General features: G+C 42.3%; 1 protein-coding gene across 1 annotated transcript in view; it reads right to left on the bottom strand.

Moving 5' to 3' along the window:
• ADGRG4 (adhesion G protein-coupled receptor G4) overlaps nucleotides 1-12999 on the bottom strand; it is a 215969-nt gene that overhangs the window by 89949 nt on the left and 113021 nt on the right. The window contains exons 6-9 of the mRNA XM_077490427.1: nucleotides 6743-6889; nucleotides 6506-6631; nucleotides 6043-6128; nucleotides 3613-3677 (exon numbers count right to left, since the gene is read on the bottom strand). Coding sequence (XP_077346553.1) covers nucleotides 3613-3677; nucleotides 6043-6128; nucleotides 6506-6631; nucleotides 6743-6889 — 424 coding nt within the window. The remainder of the gene's footprint in view (nucleotides 1-3612; nucleotides 3678-6042; nucleotides 6129-6505; nucleotides 6632-6742; nucleotides 6890-12999) is intronic.

Here is a 12999-nt window from a genome sequence, read left to right on the forward strand (position 1 = left end):
AAAGCTCTATTTGTGGTAAAAAAAAGGACGTAAATTTTGTTTGGGAGCCACGTTGCACGACTGTGCAATTGTCAGTTAAAGTGACGCAGTGCCGAATCTCAAAAAGTGGTCTGGTCTTAAGCCAGCAAAATGGTCCGGTCTGAAAGGGGTTAAATAACCGGGAAATTTCACCAATGAATGGAACTTCAAAGATGATATAATGACAAGGCAGGACAATAGATGGAATCTACGCTCAGCATATTTATACAGATACAAAGGATAACTTGCCACAAATTTGTGTTAGTGTTGAATTATAAGTCTGTTAACTTGCTGCACATTTTCACTCGCAAGTTATACACTTACAGAGCACTTGAAGCACAAGTTCTAGTTAGTACTTTTCCAATTTGTAGCAAATTTGTGTGGCATGTCTCTGGCTAGAGCAAAGTTGCAGGGGTGAGTCTACAGCAGGGGCTCTGCAAGTCTACAGCATGAAAATTCAGCCACAGTGACCCCTGTGGTGGGATGACTATTGCACAACATAACTGAACCAGAACTTGTTGCAGACTTACAGAATGTTTGCAAAGAAAGCTGATCTGCAGTCATGCAGTAAGGACTTGTGGACAATTGTTCAACAAACTTGTGAAGCCTGATACATCTAGCAATAGCTTAGCAAGTCATTTTCAAACTTTTAGCACAATTGCCTGCTATCTGGGTATTAGCATAAAAGATCCAATATGACATCCAATGTAATACAGCCTTATCAACATACTGTAATCACCTTTTAGCATCTCTCTTCAGTTTATTTGCTAAAGTCAACTCTACAAATCCCATCATCCAATACCAAACAGACATTCACTATCACAGAGCCCTAATGACAGCCTAGTAAAAGGGAAGTCATTTTTACCTTTTTATTGTTTTTTTGTGTGGGGACATTCCCAGGTTCATTACTGCGGCAAACATTGAAATAATAACATTAGATCAGAAGATAAGATTTGATTATAAATTATTATTTTAAAGCAGCTGCAACATTTTGATTTAGCACAATCCATGATCTCTGGCATATTAAGACAAAAAAAAAATTATTCAAAAATTACCAGTTCCCCCAAGATTAGCATTTTCATAATTTTGCTGTATTTTAATCACATAAAGAAAAAGGAATTGGCTTGGCCAGTGTATTTTACTCCCAAAACAGAGAACTGCAACACCCTCTCTTCTTCGTGCAGCAAAATTATCTTCACTAATAATCTCATGAAATTAAGCACAGTGTAATATGGCAGAAGAGAAACATATACATAGTAAAGGCAGAAAAATGACAAATAATTCAACACTCAGTTGATATCTCTCCCTCAGCACTCATAGAAAGTGTGTTACTTTAAAATAACAGGAGCAGCTACTATAATAATAAAACACTAAAGCAGAAATACATCACAGCAACAAAGACCATAACATTAGCAGCGCCAAAATAATCCAAACATTTTAGGATTTGTTAAAAGTTCACTAAAATAGTTAAATAAGTATGAACAGGGCTTTTTTTCAGGGGGAACTTGGTGTTACTCAGTTCCACCACCTCTGGCTCAGACTCTTGGGGGGGGGGGGGGGGGCTGCTCACCACAATCACTTGTTAACACAGAAGTCAGGTTTCTGTGTTTACAAGTGACAGCTATGCACTCTGTGTGTAACCCCCCTGAACTCTGCTCTGTACTCTGTGTGTAATGAAATCCTGGTATTTAATGCCCCTTTAAGACCCTCTTACTGTTCGTGAAATTTGACTGACCATACCCACTATTTGATGTGATTTGGAGGCTGTGTGTGGGTAGAGGGGTCTTGGGGGGTCGTGGTTGAGTTCCAGCACCTATTGTTTGAGAAAAAAAGCCCTGAGTATGAAGTCCACTTTATATATAAAATGAGGCAGATGTAAATGTAGGATTACGCTATGTGTATCTTTGTTCTCTGCTTGTGATGGATTACATGCAGAGAGCTGACAACACCCATTGCAAGCCAAGGGTATAACCCAGTACCATCTGACGGTGTCTATGCAGTGAGCAGACATCATCCATTGACAGATAAGCGTATAACCCAGTATCATCTGGTAAGTGAATTTCCTAGGGGTATTGTGACACGTGCAGTGTGGAGGAGGCGATTGTTTTTAATTACTATCTGCAATGTTTTTTCTGTGATGGACAATCCTACATTCACATCTGCCTCTATTTTATATATAAAGTGGACTTCATACTTATTTAACTATTTTTGTGAACTTTTAACAAATCCTAAAACGTTTGGATTATTTTAGCGCTGCTAATGTTATGGTATTTGTTGCTGTGACATATTTCTGCTTTAATATACATAGTACAGCAATCGGGTATATATGTTCAAAGCAGCTTGCAGGGATCAGGGCTATATAACGTACAGCACAGCTTGTAGAGTGCAGTGGTCAGGAGTATGCAATGTGCTGCATAACTTGCAGAGTGCAGCAGCCAGTAGTATGCAATTTAAAGCACAGTTTACAGTGATGTTTAGTATATTGTTCCCTTACATGGGTGGTCAGTTGAGTACTCTTTTACATTAGGGATCAATGGCGACATGACCCCTTATATTAGTGGTGGTCAGTAGGAACTAAGCTAAGTAGAAAACTGATGTCAACGGTGACTTTCCTATAGAAAGAGAGGCTTCTGTGTACCTGCCTACTGGCATACCTCTATTACCTTTATCCAATGATACTCATTGAAACCACCCCACCCATGTTATGCCACTGTTAAGAATACTGTCTTTAGACAAAATGAATACAATAAAAAGTATACATTATACCTATGTTTAAATTATCTAGGCACTGAACAGTAATAACAAACAAAAACATCTTAACGGATAATTCTGATAGAGATTAATTTTTAAAGTACAGATAGATAAATACAAAAGACAAAAAAAATACTTTATATGGAAAAAAATCTTTTATTTAAACGTCCCAATTCTGATCTGTATTGGTAGATGTGTTGTCATTGGCATGGTGTCTTAAATGTACCAATATCTTCTAACAAACCGTGATGCCACTAGTTTAGAACATAAGCTGAAAACCTGTACTGGGGAAGAATATGGACTGCTATTCCTGGTCTGTTCCAAAACTGCTAGCTTCATGGCAGTCATACTGTTAAAATGACTTCCATAAATTCTTCTTCACTGTCCTTGAACAAGCATGTAGATAATAAGTTCTGATTTTTTTTATTTCCTTTTCTATTCCTTGGTCTGCTAGCTTCATGGCAGTCATACTCTTAAAATGACTTCCATAATTTCTTCTTCACTGTCCTTGAACAAGCATGTAGATAATAAGTTCTGATTTTTTTTATTTCCTTTTCTATTCCTTGGTCAGTGTCTCAGAAATATTGAAAGCACAGACACCCCAACTCAGGAAGTCAGGAATGGCAACTTTATATTTCTCAGTCCAGCTTTTTTTTTTAAAATAAGTCTTTATTGGGAATAATTTCAAAAATTTTATTCAATTTTTTTATTATTTTTAAAATGCTTGCTTCCTAAAAGTCTCAATGGCAGAACAGCATAAAACGAAAGAATGTATAATCTAATATTAGAAATATGAATATAAGAAATGATTCTACTTAATATATCTGGCTTGACCAGACGTACCTTGGTCCCTCGGAAACAGTTATTTCCAGCACAGAAAAATCTGTATTATTAAAATAGGAGTCCATCTAAAGAAGAAAACACAGGTGTTGTACAGTGTTTTATCATAGAATCACACACACTGAATTCAACATCATAAACAAGTATAGAAATGTATAGCAGAACAGCCATAAACAAAATATATCTAATTATTATCAGTAGATGTTTTGTGCACACCTATTAAAAAAGACAATTGCAAACAATTGTAAGCAATGTAAGCAATAACATGATTTTATAAAATGTATATATCCTGCAATCCCAAGAGAAACTGTGTGATATTTTCACCAAATCATCCACCATCTGTTCTTCAATAGAAACTTTTAGATTTTTTTTAGATAGTAATAGATACTTTTACTTTTAGAAGATTTAATTTTATATACCGTATATACTCGAGTATAGGCCGACCCGAATATAAGCCGAGGCCCCCAATTTACCCCCAAAAAAACTGGCAAACTTATTGACTCGTGTATAAGCCGAGGGTAAGACATGCCTGTCCATCCCTGTGTGTGTGTCCGTCCATCCCTGTGTGTCCGTCCATCCCTGTGTGTCCGTCCATCCCTGTGTGTCCGTCCATCCATCCCTGTGTGTGTCCATCCATCCATCCATCCCTGTGTGTGTGTGTCTCCATCCATCCATCCATCCATCCCTGTGTGTGTGTGTCTCCATCCATCCATCCATCCCTGTGTGTGTGTGTATCCATCCGTGTGTGTGTGTGTGTGTGTGTGTGTGTGTGTGTGTGTGTGTGTGTCCAGCCTACCTGTGTCCCGAGCCTTTGTCCCGAGCCTCCGTCCCGTGCCGAGCCTCCTTGCCTCCGTGCCTCGCCGCCGTGCCTTGCCTCCGTCCCGTCCCGTCCCGTCCCGTGCCGTGCCTTGCCTTGCCTCCGTCCCGTGCCCTCTTCGTTCGTCGGCGCCTCGACGGCCATTGTAAAATTCAAAAGCTGCGCCGCCGCCTTCGCCTGTGATAGGCGGAACACTGAATTTCCCAGCAGCCTGTGTTCCGCCTATCACGTACATCGTATCATCCTCGTCCGTAGTACGAGGATGATACGATGTCCGTGATAGGCGGAACACAGGCTGCTGGGAAATTCAGTGTTCCGCCTATCACAGGCGAAGGCGGAGCCGGAGGCGCGGCTTTTGAACTATAGAATGGCCGCTGTCTGTCTGCTCGACACGCTGATCGAGCGGGCAGACAGCGATGACTCGAGTATAAGCCGAGGGGGGCACTTTCAGCCTCAAAAAAGAGGCTGAAAATCTCGGCTTATACTCGAGTATATACGGTACATATTTTTTAATTAAACATGGGCAAATCTTGACAAATCTTTGGTGGAATCTTTTGAATGATTATTCAGTGGGTGAGTTGCCAAGCAAATATTTTATTAAATATATTCCTTAATCAATTGTAGAATGATTACTTACAGATGCGGCGTGTATACTATGTAACTATACTATAGAAATTGTATTACATATTTAATATAAAACAATTTATAAAATTTGGGCCATATCAACCCAGTGGTCAAGGTACAAAAGTGTAATTGCCTCTACATGTTTCACCATTTCTTTCTGGAAGGAATTAACCCATTTAGACAGGTTAAGAGCCTCACTAGTGACAGGGTAAATGGCCACAGCCATTGTTAATCCCTTGTGATAGATTGAAAATAATTTTTCAATCTTCGCTGGTTAAAGAGGTGTCAAACTGAAAGAGGTGAGTCCTCAGATGGCATAAAATTGACCCCGAAAATCTACTGGCACCAGAGGAAATGTGCATCCAGAAAAGAATTTAAATATTGATCGATCGATTTGCTAAACTATAGGGCAATTGCCATTTCTCCTTTCTCTTTTTTGGCACAGACGTTCCCCATTAAACCTCTTGATGGGTCTAGAGGATCAATTGGAACCAAGATCATTTTGAAAGGTGGTAAATATTAAATAACAAGGTCCTACAAAAGCTCCAAGGTGAAACATGTAAAGGCAATCACAGTTTTGTACCTTGACCATTGGGTTTATATCGCCCGAATTTTATAAATTGTTTTATATTATCTATGTATTACAATTTCTATATATTTCCTTTGCTCTCCGGGTATACATTGTTTTATTATAGTTACAATACTCACTTATTGCCCTGTGCACTGCAGCATTTTTCCCACACTTGTTGATCTAGGTACTGGCCTCAATATGCATCAGAGTAAAAATTACCTTGGGACTATTTGTGACAAATATATATAGTTTACAATCTTATTAAAACAGTGCTAATTAAATGTTAGTAGCCAGTCAAAGTGCACTTATGCCAGCAACTATATCAACCTTTCTGGAAAATGCTCTGTTTTGTGATATTTATGAATGGTTGTAAACAGAGCAGTCAGTATCTTGGTTTTTCAAGAACATTTCCATGTCTCACCATGCTTTTCACGAAGGAGGCAACCTCATCTGCATCAATCACCACATCTGAGAATTTCAGGGACAGGCTGACAACGAAGTAACTGACTAGGAGACATTTAAGGAAAAATATTACAAATATGCCAGTGCAGCCATTGAGTTTACATGGTATGCTTTTTTAATCTATACTAGCAATACTAGTGTGGTACATTTAACAAATATAATATTTGTTTAATAACATCTGTATTGTATAATAAACATTTTTCAAATTTAGTAAGTCAGATTCATAGGTTAGGTATTTGGCTCAACTAAAGGAAGGCACCAAGGGCAGTTGCCTTGTGTAAAGACTGGGGCCAATGTATCTTCAATTAATCTGAACTTACAGTTAATCTAAATATATTTTAAGTAGAATTGTGGGGTCTTGAGCAAAGTAAAAAACAAAAGTGTATGGTAATGGTGGGGAAAAATTGAATTTACCACCATACCTGTTATTGCTTGCCCGGGTTTCTTGCTGTTTTCTGAAGTTGCAGTGCTTGTGAATATGGACTCTGATACTAAAGATTCTGTCATTCCAGAAAGAGCAGGTGATAATGTGGAAAATGATGTGTTAGCTGTAATGGGGAAAAATAATGGTGAGGTGTTGACTTCCAGAGAACTGCTACTAGGCTGCGATGAAGAACGTGTTTGAGTAGAAGATGCTGTAGTAGATACACTAATAATACCTTGTGTTGTTCTTTTAAAATCACTTGAAGTGCTAGATGCTGGGGTCTTTGTGGAGGTTAAAATGGCAGGTGGTGATCTTGTGTCCTTAGATGTCGTACTGTCAGTTAAGGAAGTTTCAGTAATATTTGTGATTCCAACCTGTGTGTCTGAAAATACATTTCACAATAATTTTAAATTTATTTTTAAAAATAATTGCCGATGGTATAGCTATTATGAGAATAATATAATTTCTCCACTGACCTATCCTTGTGGAATATATTAAAGAGGAATTCCATCTTACTTAATGTAGTTTTCAAACAACAAACATTAAAGGCCACCACATAGTAGTATCATTAATGCACACAGCTAAATGGAGCTTGTAGGAAACCCTACTGAGGGAATCATGGAGGTTCCCACTGCTGAACTCTCCTTCTGGAAATGCTAGTTACCTGCCTATCATGCTAATATGATGGGTTCAATACTGAGTCACCAAGCCAGAACAAGAATTTGCCATGAAGCAGGGAAGGACAGAGGTTCATATGGACACACTGCCAGATTATCTCAGGGGAAATATTAGTGATCAGGCAAGGTACCCCAATCCTATTGATTTCTATTATTTCTATTTATCCCACCTGTAAGTGTTGACAAAAATTTAAAACATTTGCCAAATCAAACTGAAATCAGATTGGTTGATCATCATCTCACAGCTCTACCTACGTTTTATACTTGCCATACACAAGGTATTATTAAAGCAATTTCAACCACCTTCAAAAAGTAAAATTATTTATATAAAAAAAAAAAACTAATGCTATCAGTTGGATTGTTTCATTTTTTTCAATAGAAAATGTTGGCAGAATGTTGCCTTGGTCCTTTGAGTAATTTTTGCACTCTAATGGACATTCCGACAACAAAATCCATGGGATTTTTTCAGACGGATGTTGGCTCAAACTTGCCTTGCATACACACGGTCACACAATGTTGTCAGAAATTCAAAAAGTCAAGAACGCAGTGATGTACAACGACCCAAGAAAATTTAAGTTCAATAGCCAGTGCGGCTCTTCTGCTTGATCCTGAGCATGCAGGGAACTTTGTGCTTCAGAATTGTGCACACAAATCAACCCCATAGTGTACTGTTCATTGCTCTGCAATAATATGCAGCCTGCCACATTTTTTCCATGTATTGCTCTGTGTTTAAGCCCTTTCATTGTGAATATGTTCAACGATACCTGGTCTGCACAGTGCTGTGATGTTAATTACTTTAAACTGGTTGAAACTGATTGAAGATTTATTGATAGAATAAAGACTGACATTCTGAAGGAATCACCATCCATCCATACTTCTTAGTACAGGTCCGCTTTAATGTACTTAAAACAAAAAAAAATTCTATTTTTTTTTTCATGTAGGGCATGGTTAAAACCCATCAGTTTTTGGGGGCGTGGCCTGACCTTGCATGGAGTAGGACGTGTGTCTCCGGAGCTCCGTCGAGTAATCCTGTCTCCCACGCTGATCCTGTGACACCACAGCACAAATACTTACCTGACCACGTCTGGAAGGCTTCCCTTCATCCCGGTGAACATGTCTCCCTCGAAATCCCAGCGATCGGTGGCAGCGCGGCTGTCTCAATACCGCCGACATGTGAGTGAGGAGGGGGAGGAAAATGGCGGCGCAGAGGAGACGGGAGGGCCGCGTGCAGCGGGAGACACGGACAGGCTTCTTGAAGCCATTACATTGTGCCGCACGTCCCTTACATCCCAAATTGAAGAAGTGCAAATGGACATCTCTTTAATAAGGCAGGACTTTCAGAAGCTGCGTGACCGGGTGAGGGAAACTGAGACCCGCATTAGCAATGTGGAGGACGCTCTCCCACCACTGCAAAATTATGCTGACCACATGCAGAAACAAATAGACCTCCTGCTTGCTAAGCAGGACGAAATGGAAAATCGCATACGCAGATGCAACATCCGATTGATTGGTCTTCCGGAAGGGGCTGAAGGTAAAGACCCCACAACTTTTCTGGAACACTTGCTGACAACTACCTATGGCCGAGAGTCTTTTTCCCCCATGCTGGCGGTTGAACGCGCGCATCGTATGCCTGCCAGGCCTCCACCTCAAGGTGCACCTCCGCGCACCTTCATTGCAAAGCTCCTGAACTATAAGGATAGAGATGCTGCCCTGCGCATGGCTCGGGAAAAGGGTAACATCCCTGTAGGCAATATTAAAGTTGCAATCTTTCCTGATTTTTCTGCGGACGTCCAGAAACGCCGACAGAGTTTCCTGGAGGCCAAAAGATTGCTACGTGCACAACAAGTGAAATACTCTATGCTATTCCCAGCGCGCCTCAGGGTGGAGGCAGGGGACAGGGCACTCTTCTTTGAACAACCCAGGGAGGTCATAGCATGGTTGGAACGCAGAGCGCCTCAGGATAGAGCTGTCTGAGAACCTGTGGGACGGGTGAGCTAAAAACCTTTTTACTTTTCCCCTGGTGTCCTGGAAATATGGCATGTTACCTGATCTCTTTATCCTGCTCCAGCATCGCTAGGATGCTTGCATCTGTGGCGTCCGATACTTTTATGCCCTTTCTACTTTGAGATATGCTGGACTTTCCGATTCTGGGACTGATAGGGGAAGAACTTCTACGCCTGCTGATGGTGTCAACGTTCATGGAACAAATTTTTTCCTTTTTTTCTTCGTGTCCCTATTGAGGGACTTTTTCTGCAATACATGCCTGTTAGTTTTATTTCAACAATTTTGTTTTTTTCCTTCTTTTTTCTCCCGGAGCAAGGGGAGACATGTTAGTCCTACGGACTAATTGCATGGTGCAGCGGAGAACTGCTCTATTGTCTGCTGGGACTTCTTATTGCCATGGGGGAGTTGGTCACTGGGACTGGACAGCAACTGACACTTTTGCCTCTCTACACGGGTCACCGCTGTGTGCTGTTATGCAGGGTGCTCTACTTTACCTGGCCTTCTGGTACCGGTGGCTACGACCCTTTTTCAGATTTATTGTTCTAGGTTTTCTTTCTAATTCAATGAAACTGGTTTTTCCAGCAAGGCATGTTTGGTTTTTGAGGGAATATACCCGCACAAGTTGGGGTAGGTGCAGGGTAGGGTGGGGGGAGGGGGGTGGATTGGTTTGGGTTTACATGCAGAAGATTACTATGAACAAGCTGGAGTACGTAATTGGACTATGTGTTGCTTTTGCCGAATGTTTTTTACAACTACTGACTATGCAGTCCCTGTTTGGGCTCGATCAAGCACAATTGTATTGGGGTGCGCTTACAGGAGGGCGGTTAGGGGGAAAGCTGAATGCACTCATTACTGTATATGACTCTATATGGCATCTATACGATTTCTTACCTGGAACGTGAGGGGCCTGCGTGATAAAATTAAGCGCGCGGCAGCCTTCACGTTCCTCAAAAAGCAAAGGGCGGAGGTGATGGTGTTGGTTGAGACACATGTGGAGGGTGGACTGCAGATGGCCCTTAAGCGCCCTTGGATTGGGTGGGCATTTCATTCCACCTACACGTCTCACTCGAGGGGGGTTTCGGTACTTGTAGCTAAGTCTGTCCAATTTGAACTTTGCGAAGTTCTTACTGACCCGCAGGGCAGGTTTGTTTTTCTACATGCTAAATTGTATGGGGAACCCTACCTTATTATAGCCTTTTATATCCCCCCTCCATTTAACATGGCGTTGGTTGTTGAGGGACTGTCTTTTATGTCCAGACACCCGGCGGTTCCTGTCATCTGGCTGGGGGATTTCAACACTACGCTTAATCCTTCCCTGGATAGGCTCAAACCCCCCGAGTTGATGGTGGGGCGGGCTGGGACCACTAGGCTGTCCAGGCTCCTAGCCACCATTCATCTTGTGGACACTTGGAGACACAAATTCCCTCAAAAGAAAGAGTATTCATGCTTCTCACCCACACATGGTTCTCTATCACGTATTGACTTTATATTAATATCTCAACAACTCACTCCCAGACTCAGGGAAGTATTGTTTTGCCCCAGACTGCTTTCGGACCACAGCCCCTACTCTGTAGTGCTTGACGTACCCCTGGGTAGGCCTCCACAGGCGTGGCGGTTAAATCCGTTCTGGCTGACATTATTACCCGAAGATGGCACTATTGAGGCGGAGTGGATAAGATTTTTTGAGGACAATGACCACACGGCCTCGGATCCGGCCGTGTGGGATGCATTTAAACTACATGCTCGTTCGGTACTGACTACCCACATTAATAGGCTCAAGGCTGATTCGGCTACTGCCTTTACTGAGGCTGAGGCGGATTTGAGCTCCATGGAACACACCTACATAAACGACCCGTCTACGGCAAACGCCGATGCACTTAGACTACAGTCGAGAGTGGTTTCCCAACTGCACCATGACAAGGCTCGACAGAAACTTTTTTTTACCAAACAAAAATATTTTGAATCCGGGGAAAGAGCTGGTAAGTTGCTAGCATACTTAGTGCATAAGGAAGACAGACCCCCGATTGTTATCTCTTTGCGTGGCCAAGGAGATACAATGATCACGGACCCTTCTGAGGTAGCAGCTAGATTTCGGGACTTTTTTGCGGACTTATACACCACTACAGTATCCGACGACACCACTCCGATGGACAGCTTTCTAGCTCAGGTTTCCCTCCCCCAAGTCACTGAGGAACAGGTGCAGGCTTTGGAGGCTCCCCTGACCACCGATGAAATAGTGTGTGCTATTGCGGAATTTGCAAGATCCAAGTCACCGGGGTCAGATGGTCTTCCCATTGAATTTTATTCCCGTTACCAAGAAATACTGGCGCCTCGGCTTCTCGCCCTCTACGGGAGTCTTTTTGATACACTGACACTGCCTCCATCCATGAGGGAGGCAACGATAGTTTTGATACCCAAGCCTGGAAAAGATCGAGGTTTCCCAGAATCCTACCGCCCAATCTCCCTATTACAGGTAGATATTAAGATTTTAGCTAAGCTACTTGCTACTCGATTGAACGGAGTGATCCTTACCCTGATTCAGGCTGATCAAGCGGGCTTTATGCCGGGTCGGAATACGTCGTTCAATCTACGCAGGCTCTATATTAATCTACAGGCAACACATGAGGCGGTGGGTGAGCGGGTGGTGGTGTCACTTGACAGGGCTAAGGCATTTGACTCTGTGGAATGGGGGTATCTGTGGAGGTGTCTCGAAGGATACGGCTTTGGCCCTAACTTTATTCGGTGGGTGAAGCTACTGTATCATCACCCAATGGCCAGGGTGGTGGCAAATGGGTGGTCCTCCCGGGCGTTTGACCTCAGTAGGGGTACCAGGCAGGGGTGCCCACTGTCCCCACTACTTTATGCCTTGGCTGCAGAACCTTTAGCGGTGTCGATCCGTACAGACCCTGAGATCAGGGGACTGACGGTGGGTCAACTAACGGAGAAAATCAGTCAATACGCTGATGACACGCTGCTATACTTGGCAGACTCTGGCCCTTCCCTCGCAAAGGCCCTGCACATGATAGAGTGGTTTGGTAGCTTTTCCGGTCTTCGTATAAACTGGGAAAAATCCCAAATCTTACCTATTGACAGTTTTCCACAGTCAGAATCTCAGGCCAGTCTGCCTCTTCAGCGAGTGGGAATGATTAAGTATCTGGGTGTATATATCTCTAGGACTCCGGCAGATTATATTGCACTGAATATAGAACCTTTATTCTCCCTAGTGCGCACCAAGATTCAAGCCTGGTCTCGTCTCCCCCTTGGGGTTTGGGGGCGCGTTAATCTTATTAAAATGGTTTTATTACCTAAAATACTGTATGTGTTGTGGCACGCCCCGGTATACTTACCGCTAAAATATTTTAAATCCCTTGAAAGTCTTCTTAGGCCCTTTGTATGGGGGAATAATAGGCACAAGCTTGCTTGGCAGGCTTTGAAAAGCCCGACTGATATGGGGGGCATGGCTCTTCCAGATCTAAATCACTACTATGTTGCCTCACAACTGTCTCAACTTTTTCATGTGGACAAGACTGATAAACAACGGTTTCTTACCCTTCTCTGCCCCACCTGGGCACAAATTGCAGATGATCCGATAGCTGCTGTCTCGACGGGGGTTGGGAGCTCTACACTAGAGCCAGGTAAACACTCCATGCTTTTTCACTACAGAAGGATTTGGGATCTGGCATCCACTAAATTGAATGTTATGTCACCAAATGACTATACACAACTTTGGCATAACAAACAATTGCCAGAACTTCAAAAGATCCAGAGTGTTCAGTTATGGGTATCGAGGGGAATATACTACATGCATCAC

Source organism: Lithobates pipiens, unplaced genomic scaffold, assembly GCF_037356315.1.
Source record: "Lithobates pipiens isolate NorthernLeopardFrog02 unplaced genomic scaffold, aLitPip1_a1.2 Scaffold_1, whole genome shotgun sequence".
NCBI lineage: Eukaryota > Metazoa > Chordata > Amphibia > Anura > Ranidae > Lithobates > Lithobates pipiens.